Source organism: Epinephelus fuscoguttatus, linkage group LG16 (genome assembly GCF_011397635.1).
Source record: "Epinephelus fuscoguttatus linkage group LG16, E.fuscoguttatus.final_Chr_v1".
Taxonomy (NCBI): Eukaryota; Metazoa; Chordata; class Actinopteri; order Perciformes; family Serranidae; genus Epinephelus; species Epinephelus fuscoguttatus.
The window spans coordinates 6,407,978-6,426,487 of NC_064767.1; the positions used below are offsets into that span (position 1 = coordinate 6,407,978).

The following is an 18,510-nucleotide window of genomic DNA, read 5'->3' on the forward strand; positions in this document are numbered from 1 at the left end:
AGCAAAAAGACACAACACAACAAAAACCGAACAACCTCAATACATGTGCTATTATTTGCCATGAGATTGATTGTTTTTTCTTAGATTGTTGCTTTACAACAAAAAGCAAACATTCAAATTTGATATCAGGTAGCAGTGCCCCTGCAGAGATTATCACAAATCAGATGTATACAGTGTACATATGACACCAGAGTATTGGCAACTATCATTGAGTTCATCACCCTCCTGCAGTTTTTAGCTGCTTATGAATCAGTATATATTCCCGTCTCCACCTGGCCACTTGCATTAAGCTCACAGGTCTTCAAGTGAGCAATCGTTCAGTGGTTTGGGAGCACGGCGCTGGCTAGCGATGTCATTCATCATCTTCTCAGCGCTCTTTGTCATAGCATCTCTCCCAGATGTGTGTTTCGGAGGAGCTGGTATGGAAAACATTACATTAATTTGAATGTCAGTCAAATCCACGTCTTCCATCGCCTTGGGAGAGTGTATGTATGCATTAGTGCACCACTGGGCATAAATTAAATTTTACCGTTTTTACATGTTTATTATATGTTACCTACGTAATCTACACAGGTCTGACATGAAGCTTTATTGGATAAATTGTACATTCTCTCCAAGGGTGTAATTTAAATGTACAATGAAGCAAAGAACGTGTACTGTGAACACTAGGGGCCCTCAATCCATCATAAACACATTAACATAGACAAGGTTGACAAATCACTGTGTGGGAGAGGCACAGAAATTTGTATCTTGTGTACGAGACCCAGTTTGCTTTGAGCAGAGATAATTACAATTCACAGTGGCAGTGAATGATACAGCCGACACTCAGTCCTTGGCCTGATATGCTGAATGGGCATCATGAGGTCCATCAGTATGAGAGCAGAAATCTACACTGTCCTCTAAAGAAAAACATCTGCATTGGTAATTTGGCAAAACAGCTTAAAAGTGAGTTCATGTGACATTCTTAAAGTGTGATGAAAAGTCCAAAGGAGAAGGTCAAGGTGATGCCAGGGACCACAGTTCCATATTCATCTCCTACTGTACTGAAAGGCAACACAACCCAGTCGCCAAAAAAAAACATTGGCACTGTAGTTTTTCTGCAAACCATGTGGAGGGTGGTGGTTAAGTTTAGGAGCAAAAACCACCAAGTTATGGTTAGGAAAAGATCAGATTTTGGCCTAAAATACCCTGATCTGGGGGCACAATCTGGGCAGGACAAGAAACTATGTCTCAGCTTTTTGTACCTAAAAAGCTGCTTCAAATAGCAATGACTCTCTAAAACACAACTGGTTTTGGTGTTTGGTGGTCTCAAACTCTCATCTGTAATGGTCTGCAACTTGGCATGAGTCTCACCATCCCTTTCACCTCCAGATGACAAAGTCAGCTCATGTCCTACATCACTTTAGAAATGCTGATATGACACGTGTGAAACGTGCAAATGCAAGATATTCATGGTTTGCAGAAATGTGCAATGTCAACATTGTTTCTGTGGTGAATGGGCTGGCCAATACTTGTTCCTTAAAACCATGAAAGCAATCTCTTATTGTATCCAGGCCTTGTCTAAGTAGTTTTGGTGCTTTCGCTTAAACAGACGTTAAAGCAATAGTTCAATAGTTTAACAGTTCAATATTAATGCTAAGATAATTCGCAATCTCTTCACATTTATTGTACGGACATGGAAGTGGTATTGATCTTCTTATCTTACTCTTAGTAAAAAGCATATTTTCCCAAATGTCATATTGTTCTTTTGAAAATAGAGATATCAGAAAACAGTCATTTTTGTAATGAGCAGGGCTGTTTTTGAAGGCATGGCCATAAAACCTACTATTTTGAACAGGCACAAGATAAAACAGGTAGAGTCAAACAAAAAATGCAGGATTTTTAAAAATATTTTTCCCAAACTTTTTATTTTTTTCAAGATGGTATTAAAAGAAATATATGCAAAAAGTATCACCCCTTAAAATCTTCTACTATAGAGTGGTTTCGGAATGAGTCCTGAAACGCAGTAATGAGTTAACAGATTTGCATTTCTTGTTGCTTTGTGTTGACTTCAGCTGCCTGAAATAAAGTCTGTGGTTAACACAAGGTAAACATATTTTCACCATTTGTTCTACAACATAAAATATTTAAGTAAATACCACACTCGTGAATTTTGATGCTTTTACAATTCTTGAAAAGGGCAATTTCTAATACTAGCTAAATAAGACCACAGAACGCCATCAAGCCAAACACGGCTTGACAGCCACGTTGTCATGGCAACATTAAGTCATGCAACCTTGGTGTGGTTTGTTTGCAGCCAAACGTTAGATTTTTACTTCGGGCGACAGCATTATTGCTTCAAAAATCATAAAAGTTGGGGTGCCATCTGCTGCAAGTTATCCCCTCTCTCTCCTCCTTGTACGCTTCAAACTGTCCTATCATTGAAAGCAAAAAGCTCAAAAATATACTCTTAAAAAAAAGAAAGTGATGGTCATTTATAAAAATTGTCTTACTGAGTAAAATGTGTAAGTATAATTTTGTTTGCCACAGAACTAATTTTCTGCAATAATCCAAAATGCAGTAGAAGAAAAACATTGGCTTTATTTTGAGGAAACCTGGGCAACGCTAACTTAAGGGCTGGTTTACAAAAAAATTGTCATCACTGCAGCACTTTACCCTTGTGTGTATTTAAGTGACCTATAGTGTAACGTTCTGGTGTCAAGGTCTAGATAATTTCGTTTATTCTGTTAATCATGTATCTTCACACAGACTAATGTCACCAGATGATTATGAAGTGCAGGCAATAAGGTGAAAATATATTGTCTCAATGATTCAACGCCCAGGACAAAGAAGTAATGGTGTCTGAACGGAGCAGGACTGCACAGGCCCTGTCGACTTCGATCTTGAGTTCACAGACTTTAAAACACAAGGGTGTTCTTGCCTGAGGATCTGGAGTTTCGGTTCACAAGGGGTTCAGATAAGATATAGCTTGGAGACAGAGCTAACCACAGTTTGAAAGTAATCTGTAAAATCTGGAGTTTGTGAAGACGGTGTGTCAGGTGTGCCACCTCGTATTATCTTCAAGCTGAGTGCTCTGCCAAGGACAAACAAACTGGCTTCCCAAGATCAAGATCAAGGGAATGGCAGCAATCCAACCTTCTACATGGATTTAGATCTTACAGTGTGCAACCAGTGGTAATACTGTGCATCATGTTACGGTTCAAATTCAACCTAAATGTCACAGTAACTGAGAATAATAAGAGATTTTCTTAAATGTGCACATACAAACTACAAACCAATAAAGTAATAGTTATTTTTGCACATAGGGCATATGCAAATGATCTGATGTTTATATCAACCTGAAAGCTGACACATCATAGGATCATCTTTTTATTTACTAACCAATCACAATGATGTTCTTCCTACTCATTATTCTACTATGATTCGTGATACTCAGCTATTATATGTGCCGTATTTTACCTCCATTGAAATCATTAAATGTTTAGCCCCTTTAGGACATCATGGCTGTTACTTCTCACTTTTATATCCCTCATATTTTCTGGTAATCTTTTTCCTGCTTTTCTTATTGTGGACATCAAAAGCAGAAACGTTCAAACCACTGCTCTTTAAACTCCTTTCAGCAAGAAGCTCCATTCAGACTTCAAAATGGGTCACAGCACTTTATCACTTCACTTTGTGATATCTTTTTTGTACGTTCAGAGAAATCACACAGTAGGCTGTATGCTTCTTTTAGAGGTTTCATAGATGTGAATTTGGCCAGCTAAAGCGGGTCAAGTTAAACAATCTGAACAAATAATATATAGCATGTTCATTCAAGCCTTTGGTAACTCAGAACATGAAATCTACCCTACAGAGGTAATCCTTTTTAATATTTGGCCCCAAATTGCTTAAAGTGCACTTTGAGTCTTCACTGCATCTGTAACTCGAGGCCAGAATCTATACATACACATCATTTTTATGTTACTGCTTCAGTTCCCTTTATTTAAACATTATTCACACACATAGACTGTGGAACCGGGGGGGCCAGGGGGGCCATGGCCCAGGTAACTTTTGTACTCTGACATAGAGGGCTGCATTGGGATCGGGTCCCGCGGGTCCCCATTAAACAGTAGAAGAAGAAGAAGAAAAAGAAGAAGATGTAGCCTAACAACAGGATGTCAACACAGGAACTTGGTGCACATGCATGATCCACTCCATATTTATTCATAAATGGACGAATATGCCCTGAACCAGCTTTCATACCAATTTGCCGCTTGCTCCATCTGTCTGTCTGTCTGTCTGTCTGTCATGAGACAAACATGAAAGAAGACGTGCAGTTTATTGTGTTTCACTGGCGACAAGCTCTCATTACGTGCGACTATTACGTACGTCTGTGCACTCTTTATAACTCACTGTGTGAACCTATGTTGCATAATAAAGATTTGCCCCCTCGTAATTTTTAACCGCCCCCTCAGTAACTTCATCCTGGCGCCAGGCTTGCCTTAACCTCAATCACTGCGTGATTATATAAACATAGAAAAATATATAAATACAGAGGAGGAGAATATGAATATGAAACAGCCTTTATTTCATTAAAAACTACAAACAACGAAATAGGAGCGCTATTCCCGACCAGTGCGTCAAAAGACATGCAGACCAGGGAAACAAAACAAACAACCCCATGAATCTCTTTATTAATAGCCTATAAAATGACGTGTTTTCTCCTGCTGGACAGGAGAAGACACAAAATCAATGTATCTCTATTATTGTGCAGGCATAAATTCTCAGAGTTTTGCGGGAGTGGGCGGGAGTGGACATACACATTGCGGTTGCGGGCAGTAATGGTCAGAAATTCAGCGTTCTGGTTACTTTTCAGCAACTGCGCAGCTGCACTTGTTTTGTTGTTGGGTGTGTGTGTGTGTGTGTGTGCATGCGTGTGCGTGCACCTCTGCACATCAGTCTAATATGAGTGCTGACTTGTGATGATAATGAATATGATGTTGATTTAGATTCAAGGCAGCAAGATGAGTTTTGGTTGTAGTTGTGGACTGGATGTACTTTGTTGTTTGCTATAGTTTCATCTGTGAGTTTATGTGTAAATAGGCTTGGCCTGCTGTGTGTGAATGTTAGAATGGGATCAGAGGGGTTAATCTGAGCAAGCATGTGTTCGTGTTCATGTGTGTACTGTAGATGTGACTGTCAAGCTCTAAATTAGCCGTTAATGGCAAGCAAGAGATCCTCCTGCTATGCGGGTCCGAACTTTATTGTATTCATTTGCTTGCTCTGCTCTATCTGGGTTTTCTTTTGCTGCTGCGCCCCCTGCTCCAGCCGTTCATGATGGCTCATGAAGGGCAGGAAGGTGTGCTCTTCCTGCCTCAGGCTTTCTACGCAAGCGCGTGGAAAAGCAGGGGGTCCCAGAACAGAACCATACCGCCAAATGTAATATAACTTGTGCAAGTAAATAAAGATTATTTTTGACAAAGTGGTCCTGACTGAACTCCAGTTGATTGAAAGTTTCAATTTAGTTTCATTAAGGTGACGTGTCATTATCTTTTCACAACCGCACTGATTGTACAAGTGTTTGCAGCCAGTGCAGACCTGCACAGGTGTCTAGAGTTTGGCTGATTAGACGTCTCCTCAGACTGTGTTAACATGTGGCTTCATTCACCTGAGCTCACAGCAAGAAGGCTCAACCTCTACAACAGCACACTGACTGACCTTCAACTAACTTCAGCTTCACCAAGTCACACTGTATCTTTGAGAAAATACACTTTTCCGGATCTGTTTGATAAGACATCGTTGGCCAAATTACCAAATGAAAAGAGAGGCAGACAATTGATTGCCGTCTGTTTTCTCATTCATTAGTTGAGACTCGCATTTGCATTATACAACACTCATACCAGAAAGTGGCACAGCGATGATCATCTATGCATCCTTACAACAGCAGGGCAGCTTTTTGATGTAGATATTGTTTGCAAAAATCTTTGTTTAACCAGCTGGTTAGCAAAACACTAACATCCTAGCCAGGCATTCTTTGATGCAGGAATATTATGACTAAATAACACAGTTGACTGCAGTCACATGGTCAGCACTGGCTTGTTAGCTTGGTCTCTCACAGGATAATAAGCTCACACAGTCTGTTTAAGAGGCATATTTGTAATGATTGATTTCTGTCTCATACAGTAAGTGTCTCTGTGATTTACTTGGCCCCAACATGCAAATCTATTGAAGGCAGCAATTCAGTTGAGTTGAATTAAATTGATTTTGTTTACAGTGCTAGTGTGAGCAGTGAGTAGGATTCAGTGGCATCTAGCAGCGATGATGACTGCAGCCTGCAACCAACTGAAACTTCTCCCATGTGCAAAGCATGAACTCCCATTTAAGATCAGGAGGTTTTTACTCAGGGCTGAATTATCCACAGAGGCCTCTTCTTCACCAAAACAAACAGACCAGATGATTATAACTGGTAAAAACACCAAGTAAAACAGGTTCACACTACAAAACAGTGCATCTCTGACGCTCTGTGGCTCGTTGCAGATGGGGAGCTGGTCCAGCACCAGCTAATGTGTGCTCACCTTTTTCTTGTATAACTTAGGATCCAGATGTTCCGGAGGCTTTTACCAGGAGCCAAATTATCCTCAGATGTCTCTTCCTCTCCAAAACAAACAAACCCAGTGACTTAAACTGATGAAAACACTGAATAAAGCAGTTTCATGTTACAACACTTACATCTCAGAGGGGCTGCTAGCTATGGTGGTCGACATAAAAACGCTATAACACCAGTGGCCCTGTCTAGAGCCATTGTTTGGTTTGTCCAGTTTGGGCTTCTGTAGAAACCTGTCAATATAAACGGCTCATTCTAAGATAAAAAAAAAACATAGTGATTTTTTTTTTTTTTTAGGTGATTATAACCTGAAGAAAATATACTTTTTTTGATCATATTTTTTGCAAATATACCCACCTAAATCCTACACACTGGACCTTGCATGATATTGCATATTTATGATAATTATAATTTTGTTAATTTTCACATTAATGATCTCTGCCATGAATAGAAACATCAAAATATAATACAATACAATAATAAACAATTCAATAAACTACAATAAAATCACATTATGCCAAAACATAATAGAAAACTATTTTAAAACTAGTCCTTTGGCTCTTATTGTGCTAATTGCTCTATTAGCACTGCCTCATGAATTACGGATTATTGTTCACCAACTCTACAGAATGTATTGCTGAGGAAAAACAAGGCAGATCTTTAGTGTATAAATGTTGCTTTTAAATCTTGTTTTATTTATTTGATTTCTGCCAGAGCCTTTGGGGAACTTACATGCAAATGAATTGTATTTGTTTATTTTGTGCCTACGCACCCAGAGTCACATTGATTTCTGTCTGCAGGCAATCAGTTCCCCAAATTTCTGAACACAGAGTAACAAACACAGGGTCAGTGGTGTTTAAGGTGCATGCACTCACACAAGTGTGTCGCATGTCTTTTTCACAATTAAATCCCGATTTAATTTTTCTTTTATAACTTTTAGAGGGATTTTAACATTTTTTGCTGCATTTAAGCACGTGTGCATGAACGTCCCATATAATCGGGTAGGTCATGACAAAGGCAGCAGAACTATCCAGCAGTGGCCTGTTACAGAAAATGAGCTCTCCTGATTAGCACCGCAGGGCCCTTTGTTGGAAGTATTTGATTAAGCAGTGATCTGAAGAGCAGCTCTGAGTGAGCCGATCTTTCTCTATCAATCAGGTTTTACCACCCTATCATGTATTCCACAGGTGTTTTGCACAGTCTGTCATTGCCGCATAATTGAAACTGCTCTGTCTCTATCATGAACAAGACTGTCCCGAGCCTGCTCTGCTAGGCTTTGATCGGAGACAACGGTGTATGTGTGTAGCTCCATGTGTGTTGGTTTATAATGCTATAAAGCTATTATTGATGGTAGCATCTCCGCACAAATCATAAAAATCATCTCCTGCTTCCCTCCGGATAGTCTGTCAGTGTTAAAAAACCTCAGTGCCAGAGGCATACGCTGCATGCTAGTCCCTATCTCAGAGATTGAAACATCCATTACAGTACACACACACACACACACACGTATATCCTTTAATACGCGTCATTATATGCCCCCTTTGCACCACAACTGTCCAGACTCGGCATGAAGTCACTGTCAAAGCAATGATTACTTTTGCCTGTTGTATATGCATGCATTTATGGAGCGAGAGATCAGAGTTTCTTCGCCTGCAGCTATGCAAGAAAACATTACATTTATATTGATGACCTCTATAAACAGTCAGTATTGCTGTATGGCACACGCACAGTTTCCGGTTTTTCCTTGAGCAGCCCTTCTGAAGCCTAGATCTATTTTTAAAGAGAAACAAAAGGGACACTGAACCGCACAGTGTCAGCTTTAATAGATTAGAGGCACTTCTCTCTCTTTGAGCTGGTACGCAGAGCGCTTTATTAGTCTATATCAGATAAATAAGTTAAACACAAGACTTTCTCTCTCCATAACTGTAAAAACAAAGCATTGTTAAGTCAGTGAACTTGGAGATTCCTTCAGCAACGACCAGCAGGGCTGATTATACTGCCAGTCATTCCTTCTTAAACATGAATAAATTAACAGCACATCCGAGTGTTAACAGATCCGTCTCTGTTTGAATAATCGTCGCCCACTTTCTTGGGTTGCTAGCACAGTGACCCACTTTAAAACTTCATATTCATAATTATTGTTTAATCACAGGCTGAGAAATGAATGTTCACTGGAAGCTTCTGTATCAGTTAGCGGCTTCGATGTGCATGGCGTAAGAACACCAGAGAGTGAGCAGTGATGAAAGAAAGTCCAGCAATAAGAACGCAGACAGATCCAACATAGGTTCGTTCCCTCAATTACTGTATATATCTCACCGGCCACTTCATTAGTTACACCTTGCTAGTGCCATGTCATAGATTCAACAAAGTGCTGGAAACATTCCTCAGAGATTTTGGTCCATATTGACATGATGACATCACACAGTTGCTGCAGATTTGTCGGCTGCATATCAATGATGAGAATCTCCAGTTCCACCACATCCCAAAGGTGCTCTACTGGACTGAGATCTGGTGACTGTGGAGGCCATTGGAGTACAGTGAACTCATTGTCATGTTTGAGATGATGTGAGCTTTGTGACATTGTGCATTATCCTGCTGGAAGTAGCCATCAGAAGATGGGTACACTGTGGTCATAAAGGGATGGACACGGTCAGCAACAATACTCAGGTAGGCTGTGGTGTTTAAACCATGCTCAGTTGGTACTAAGAAAATCTCCCCCACACCATTACACCACCAGCAGTAGTCTGAACCGTTGATACAAGGCAGGATGGATCCATGCTTCCACGTTGTTTACACCAAATTCTGACCCTACCATCTGAATGTGGCAACAGAAATCCAGACTCATCAGACCAGGCAACATTTTTCCAACTCCGTCTGGCACCAACAACCATGCTACGTTCAAAGTCACTTAAATCACCTTTCTTCCCCATTCTGATGCTCGTTTTGAACTTCAGCAGGTCGTCTTCACCACGTCTACATGCCTAAATGCATTGTGTTGCTGCCACGCAATTGACTGATTAGCTATTTGCGTTAACAAGCAGTTGAACAGGTGTGCCTCATAAAGTGGCTGGTGAGTTTATAAATGAGAGGAAGAGGATTTTTTCCCTTTTTTTTTTTTTTGCATTACAAAAGTAAAGTAGAAATGATGAGAAAAAAGTTGTTCTTTCAGAATTAGTGCCACATTTTGAGAATAAAGTAGTTATGTTGAGAACAAACTTGAAATTTCAAGATTTAAATTGAATCTTTGAGGAAAAATCAACCTGCTAGCATTAGTGCATTATGCTATACTAGTGATGAATGTATGTTTTATTGCTCAAACCTAAGAAAGTTGTCATGATCTTAGCTCCCTAGTATCCCCTACCACACCCTTGTTGTCTTCATTGTCAGCCAATCTCTGTGTTTCCCCACTTTTCCCCGTGACCACCTGCTCCAGCTGTGTCTTGTGTTGTGCTGTTGTTGTGATTAGTTCTTTTTTGTGTATATATACGTACCTGTGTCTTTCCCTTTGTCAGTTCCCTGTGTTCATGATGTCATTCTCTGCTCCTTTGTCCCCTGCTTTCATGTTCCGTGTTGGATTGCTTCCCTGAGTTCATCCCTGTGTTCACTGTGATGTCCTGGTTTGTTTTTGGTTTAGTTTTGGTTCTTCTTTCTTTTGTACTTTGAGTTATGTCTGCCTGTATCTTCAGTTTTGTTGCCTGCTTGTTTGGAGGTGTTTTGCCAGCGACATTAAAGCTTGCTTTTTGTTCAAACCACTAGTTTTTCACCTATGTTTTAAGTTTATTTTCAAAAGAGACAGTATGAATTTAACAAGCAAAAACATACACTTCCTGTAAGACAGAAGTTTATTTTGAAAAGACACAATGCATGTCACAAGTGTAAGTTGACATGGTGTCCTGGAACATCCAAAACTGATGCAACACAGTGCCTGGAGCATCATAGTTTGACGCCACAGACCAAGCATCGGTATTTTTCATGTTGGGAATGGGAATGTGTTGTGTAATGCCAAAGTTAAATAATCTCCCCCTTGTTTTCTTGATTTTTATGTCTTACCATTTTATGTCAGTCAGTCATTCCCCTTTTTGTGGGAAATGTGATTAGCACTGTCAGAAGAATTGTGTCAGATGTAGAAATAATCAAACATTGCAGCACCTCAGTGAGCCCAACCAGAATCATTTTCGATCTGTCACAACCATCAAAGACATTTAGCCAATCTTACATCTCTGAAGACATGGCTACATTTAAATATCATTGTATTTCCCCCCTGAAATATCAATGTAGCCACAGTCTTTAAGAGTAAAATTCAAAGTCAACTTTGCAAGTACGATGTGGACTGACTGCAGCTCATGACAGGATGAGCACTATTTGAACTCTGAGACACTCTGCGGGTCCAGCTCTTGTTTCTCATGAGGTAAACCAAAGTCAGATTTTGTGAGGGTGAAAGTGCAACACTCAGTCACTCACATAGAGTTCCTAACAGACCAGCTTCCTTATCATCTACATTTCTGCTTCAGTGGAGGTGATAGTCTATATACAGTAGGAATCCAGGCTAAGAAATAAAGTATGTCATGGTTTTATAAGAACAAATCAGCCTTCAAAAGTCTGAATGGTCACATAAGCAAAGCAGTGTGTGTGACACTAATGAGGCTGGTGTCCTGCAGAGGGTCCTAGAGAAGGACTGCATCAGTGACAACCTTGTTAGTCAGACAGAAAACTCAGAACTTTGTCTAAAGACATAAAAGTACTTTGAGCAAAGAAATAGGTCTTTTTTACCTCGTGTTACAAAAGTCTAGCAGTTACTGTCTAGACAAAGCCGAGAAAATGCTGAGGAGAGAAAACTGTCACTGCCAAATAGATGCAAACCACAGATAGGTTTGTGTAGTAAAAAGAAATCAAACTAGCACCACTCTCCTTACATCTTAAAGTGTTTAAACTTTAAAGCCTAAAACACTTTCTTGTGTTGCCCTGCATTCTTTTGAGTTCACAGCAGATCTCTGCTGCCGTGTAACTGAGTGAGTTTGCCTTGTCAACCGTATTGTGAAGTGCAGAACAAAGAAGTGTTTTGTTTTATTGCGTATTTGTCTCTCCAGAGACGAGGACAAACATGACAAGAGTGAAAAGGGAGGACCAGGGACTTACATAGTAGCACAGCAGTGCTCATTTAGATAGCCTGTCATGATGGGAAGAGGGACGGAGAGGGGACAAAGGGAGGATCATTCTGGATGAGAAAGAAATTCAAAGGGGATGAAAGTAATAAAGAGAAAGATATATGGCAGCATTATAGAAAGAATGCATTTCTGTGCAAAATGAAGGACTTCATAAATCTGGTCAAAAATTATCATAGTGATTTATTTACTCCTCTTGTCTCAGAGTACAGAGGAAAGTGAACTAACAAAAATTTGATATCGGGAGTCAACTGAAAGTATTTGTTGCAGGAATGAGACACTCATGTATTATGTACAAAGGGTATCTTTCCTTATGCATATAAGCTGTTTTTGTGATACTTAATTCTCCTTATCTGCATGTATTTAAATTTTCCAGTTTATAAAATATGTTTTTGATACTCCAGTGTACAAAGAAGCAGTGGCAGCGTAATTGAATAGATTTACTGATCAACTTTCCCACTGTGATGAATCCATGCTTTGAAAGGGCTAATTAATGATTAATTCCATGGCATTTATTTGATAATGACACTTATAGAGGGCATCACACAGAGAGATGGGTTGATATGCAAATGATGTTCATGTATGCAGTATGTGTTGGCTATTGCCACAAAGCCAATGTCAGATATTTTAAATAATTTAAGGCTGTGAAGTAAATAATGTCTTCAGCTCTTGGATAAAGTGTTGTTAGCAAGACTTTTTCTTGCATAACCATCATTGTTTTGCAGTTGCAACTGTCAGGAAACCATTGCTTTGTCTTAGGCGCAATTCAGACTTTTAGTTTTAGCTTGATTTTCTCCTCTTAATGTTTCAGTTGAGGGGTGACCTCTAGCTCACCAGGTAGAGTGTGTGCCTCATGTACACTGAGTCCTTAGCAGTGACCCAGGTTCAAATCAAACCTGTAGCCCCTTGCTGTGTGCCATCCAAGCGGCAGTCTCTGCAGCTGAAAATTGAAACCAGTGCCAAAAACTGCAGTTCATCGAATGGCCACTTGAGGCTGGCACCAAAACTGACTGAAACCCCGTAGACCCTCATATTGAAACATCCAACATTACTGCATAAATAAAAATGTTTACAGCCTAGTACAAAAACAGTTTTGGTCTATAGCTAATTTGAATATTCATGACAGCTGTACAGGTGGTGACTTTTTTTACAACTCACCCTCTTGTCCAAATATTGTCACCTTTGGTTCCAAAAACCAAAACGGCAACAGCAGAAATGCAGAACTGATGGTCTCCGGTAAATGAAGGTATCTTAAATGAGTACCGATATTAATTTAGAAATTAATCATTTGTTTGAGCGAAAAGCAGGAAAGATTAGAGTAATAGGGAGAAAATAGACTGTATCATTAAACACTGTGTAATATAACGTTAGCATACATTACGTGTGCTGACGTTAGCAAGCTAGCAGCGTGACATTTAATCATTATGGGCAGGCTACGTGACTAAAAACAACAACAACACGTGTTTGTGTTTTGTTTTAGGTATTCAAGAATATTTTATTGATCGCCTGGCCTCCGATGACCAGAAAAACGGCAATTACAGGTCTCTGATTGAGGGTCAAAATTACCTGAGCTCCGGATGGGTCGGGCAAATTTTACACTGCCTTTTTAGACGACTATCACATCATATTGAAGGCGATCGCCTTCAATATGATGTGATGGTCACGTAGCCTGTCCATAATGATTAAATGTAATGCTGCTAGCTTGCTAACGTCAGCACATGTAATGTATGCTAACATTATATTACACAGTGTTTAATGATACAGTCTATTATCTCCCTGTTACTCTAATCTTTCCTGCTTATCGCTCAAACAAATGATTAATCTCTATATTAATATCGGTACTCATTTAAGATACCTTCATCAGTTACTGGAGACCAGAGAGTAAGTTCACACTGACAGCATTATGAATTGATGACTGACACATGTCACCACAGCAATGGCGTCACCGCAAGATGCAGGCGGCATACACAAATCGCTCGCCGAATTTGTCTATACAGTCTCAGGTGTTTAAACAACGCTGTAGTCAATGTGTGGTGATGTTTAGGCCAGAACCAGTTGATTATGGTAAGGAAAAGATCATGTTTTGGATTGTATTACTCAGTTTTGGTGGCACTATTCCAGCAGGAAACACAGCAATGTCTGGTAAAAACAAAATAACTGCTGTCTGTGGCTAAAATGCCATTGGAAACACGGCAAAGTTTTGCTTAAAAAAGATGTTTGCTGGCTATATATTAGCTGGAAATGCAGCGGTGACTTGCTAAAGAACAACTGGTTTTGTTGATTGTTGGTTTGGAACATTGCTCTGTAGGTGTCTCACCTAAATGTCAGGCAATCCATCACATGATACGTATGACAAATATTAAATGTATAAATGTTAATGTGTTGATGGTTTGCAGAAATGTACAATGCCAATAGTTTGTAAAAGTGTTTGGGCTGTGAGATAACTATTTGATAAATTGTAGTTTGTCAAGAGATTCCTCTGTGGCACAACAGACTGAATTAAACTTGAAAACAAATAATCGCCTTTTACCTACATCATAAATACATCCCCAGCGCAGCAGTTGCTTCTGTAGGTTTTCTATATCACTTTTTCTTGCCGAGCTGCTGCATGTTCAGGCTTCACTGACGCATCTGTACCTCAGTGATGCTGTCACCAGCGCTATAGGGTTTGTGACAGAATCAGCCGTGTTAATGCTCTTGATTCTATCAAACTATCAGCAGCCTCCCTCTCCTCTCCACATGGTACAGAGCCCCTCAAATCCCAGAAAAAAGCAAGAATAATTTTGGAAAGGTGGGAATAGAAGCAGAAAAAGATGTAACTAGACTCCATTTAGTCTCTGACATTCAGCTCCCAGAATCAAGGCTGTAGGCACTCCCCACCCTGAGGCTCTTAGTGTGTGAGAAAGAGCTGGAGGAGTTAATAGAAGAGATCTAAGAAATCTCAATATACCCTGCTTAGAAAGAAGGAGAAGTTTTATACTGAGTGGGAACACTTTGTATCGCATGATGTAAAAATAAATGTCACGTCATTGGTAGTAATTTATCTGAAGGATTCCTCATAGCATTTTAACTGCATCAAAACTCTTGTTCTTGTTTGTCTCTGCAGTACTGCAAACGCTCCTCCCAGTCTCGCCAGGGAAACGTTTGTGAGTCCAGCTTTGCCCACTGCAACATCTCCACCACACCCTCCAGCAGCTCCAGAGGCACAGCGAAACACCACAGGTATGACATTTAATTGCCCATATGGCACAGGTGTAATGTTACACTGAAGATGCAGCTTCGCCCTCCGTTGACTGCAGGAAACAGTAATAATGCTAATTATACCAACAATAGGCAACTTCAGTGTCCTTTCCTATAATCAGCTGGGACGCAGTGAAGAGAGAAATTGAATTATCCACATTACAGTACAGCCAAAGCTAATTGCTGATTTACGGAAGAATGATAGTAATTATAATTAAAGCTATAAACATGTTAATAAGCATATCTGTAACAGTCATGAACACAGGAGGAGATGGGACAGAGATAAAAGAGGAAACACATGTGCGGGAATTTATGAGCCGGTGCAGACATGTAAATCCCAGTGAGCTTTTTCTCACTCTGCTCAGCGGTGGGTTAGAGCATTGGCATGTTCATCAGCAGCAACACACTCCAACACACACGTGTGTGCCTACTTCTGACAGAGTTAGAATTCACATCTTTGCCAAGGGTGGATTTTCTGTTACACTACACATGAACAAACACACTGACAGAGCTGAGCCAAAGAGATGGGAGCCCCTGCAGACTGGGTTTGTACGTCATTGGTATTCTGCTTTTATAGTTTTAACCTCTGTTTCAAGGTTTTATGTGTCGGAGGAAGAGAAAGACAGCATGATTTTGGATTCACCATGAAACAAAACCTTTTTTAAACTTCTGTTGATGCAGAGGGAAATGAGTAAAATGCACACATAACGTTCTTTTGACTCTCCTTCACTGCTGTTCAGTCACAGACATTCACACCCGAGAGCCTTTCAGTACACTCATGGTTTTCTACCTCTAACTGCTAAGCAACTCCACTGGAGCAGCTAGGGGTTAATCAGCTTTTTTCAAGGGGATCCAGGCAGTGGCTGAGAAGAGATTTTCCCAGACAAACTAGAAATACAATCAGACAACCTTCAAACCACAAAGTCCACTTCTCTAACCTTTCGGCTAAACTCCCGCAAGACTTTTCTTTCTCCTTTCTTTCCATTTCTCACTCACGGTGAACAGCAGAGTCATTCACAAGATAACTTGGCTGGCAGTCTGTTCCTCTTACCACAAATGACATTCTTAGTGGGCGATCAGGGTTTATTTGTTTGCAATCGCATTGGCTTAGGCAGAGACTTGGACACTATTGTCAGGATAGCAGAGTGTGTTGGGATGCCACAGTCCAAAATAGCCGGAAAGAAACTGGCCAAGGCTAATTCTGTGTTTCGGAAATATCTTGTTTAAATGCCTTTATACAAAACTCTGCCAACACTATTAAGTGCCTGACTGTAAGCAGGGCTTCCAGTTGTTATGGCTAAGAAGCCCATTTTTAGAGGCAAATCTCTCCTTCAAAGCAGCAGAGTTAAATATGAATGAGGGCCCGAAGAGGACATTTGCTACTCCAGTGAAGTAAGTCAAAATGTACTTACACATTTTCCGGCTCCAAAATCTCTTTGGAGAGATTTTATGTAAGCAAAGAGGACATACACATGACACCATGCTTTCAAATTACTGTAATAGAACTAATTCATCAAAGAGGCACAAATAACCCTTTTTCTTAAAGGATGTGTAACTAAGCAGAGGTCGTATTAATGACGCTCTGTACCTGTAGCCCTGTTATACTGCAGGATCTTTTCCAGTTACGTTTTGGGAACTCAGGAACCATGCACGCATTTCAACAGGAGGAACTTTTGTCCACTTTTCATCCTCCCTTTCCACCCATGTATGTCTCCTATCCAACATTCATTCCAACATCACAGTCACGCAGCAGTTAATTAAAAAAGACCATACTGAAATGTGCCAAAGGGTTGTGGGATTTTGTTCCTGAGCTTAGTTCCCGGGCTGCTCAGTTCCTTTTAGTATTGGCTTGAAAACTGAATTACTGTGGAAACTGACCAACATAAATCCAGCTTAATAAAGCTTTTCAACAGTGGTCCTGTTGATACAGACTTGATTTAGGAGATTATTCTTTTAAGTGCTTACCACAGGTCTAAATTGGTCCAAACCAAAACAGACCAAAATTAGATAATCGGACACAATCCAAATTGCAGTTCACCCAAACAGAGAGAGAACACCAGCAGTGGCAGTAGCATGATGCATTACCAGATAATGGGACTCACTTAAAACCTGGTATTCCACCTGAGGAGTGGTGCCTTAGGTCGGTGCTTCTCAAAATTAAGGATACTTCCTTGGTGGGACTGGTCCTTCCAAGTCAGGTCCTACTAAGACCTAGCATTTGGTGAACCCACATTGGAGCAGTCTAGTGAATGCCCAGGTGTGTGTCATAGAAGTGGCCCTGCCTTCAATTTTGAGATATTGTGGGGTACATCATGCCCACTGAGGATACACACATGCACCCTTGAAAATCCTCTGAAGAAAGGACTCGATCCTTGGCGGAAATCAAAGGATCCTTAACATTGAAATAGTCCTTCTGCAGGATTGGATGACGTAGCCTCCTTGAAATTCAGCCATTTAATGACCCTTCCTTGACTCTGGGCAGCACTACCTGTCATGGTCTTGATGTGCATTCTCATCTGCTCACATTGGGTTGTTTCTACATGTCTGGAGTAAAACCATAACCCAAAAAGCTGTTTAATAACCTTATCTTTGCCTTAACACCAAGATTAAAACCACAGAAGACCTCACGCCTAACTGTATCTTTAAACACAGAAGATATTTTTATTTTTTGTGTTAAGCAATCGATGAAGATACATTTAGATTTTGCTCCTTGCACTGCTGGCACGGTTTCACATTTCTTTTACCTCACTGCTGCAATCATGACAGTGTTGCTGACCATCCTGGGTTAGCCCTACTGAATAATAAATAAAACAATAAACGGGATTGAAGGTGGCGTAACAGCTCCAACAGCAACTGCTGCCCATTTGTTTTTCTTCACACCAAACTTTCACACGACAACTCAAGAGAGACAAACAATATAGAACAGTTTGTTACAACAATACACTGGAAATATGTACAGCTAAATAGTGCTAAAGTATGTTGACATTTAGATGAACTAAAGTGTGTCAAGCAACAAAAAACTATTCAGATGGAGGGGATCTGTATTCTTACATAAATGATCGTCTATCAGTAGATGGACCAAAGGCAGACTATTGATTTCCATGTATAGGTGTGAGACTAAACATACAAACTGTAGAAAACACGGATAGTATGTTCTTGATGACTTCGTACTCAACATGCATCAGATAAAGTAATCTCCTAATAAACAATAACTCCTGAATCTTTTCTTCTTCTTCATGTTTCTTAGAAGTGGTTCCTTGTCTCACAGCCCTGATCAGAGATCCCGGGCAGCCCATTGGTCAGCGCCACGCAGGACCCCGCCCATACCCAGGGGACGACTAAATCCAATTGGAGGATCCAAGTATTCAGGCCCTGCCTACCAACACCTCCAGGAAGTAGATTCATCTGAGAGGGAGGCCGAGGCACAAAGAGGGTGAGGGGAATGAGCTGAAGGTCTAAAAAACAATGAATTACTTTACAGTTTTTTAACTTAAAATAATTGACACAGCTTCATGATGTATGACT

At 40.2% G+C, this 18,510-nt stretch overlaps 1 protein-coding gene across 1 annotated transcript in view; it reads left to right on the forward strand.

Moving 5' to 3' along the window:
• Positions 1–18,510, forward strand: part of LOC125903352 (pro-neuregulin-3, membrane-bound isoform) — a 551,607-nt gene that overhangs the window by 521,848 nt on the left and 11,249 nt on the right. The window contains exons 7-8 of the mRNA XM_049600226.1: positions 14,852–14,967; positions 18,233–18,418. Coding sequence (XP_049456183.1) covers positions 14,852–14,967; positions 18,233–18,418 — 302 coding nt within the window. The remainder of the gene's footprint in view (positions 1–14,851; positions 14,968–18,232; positions 18,419–18,510) is intronic.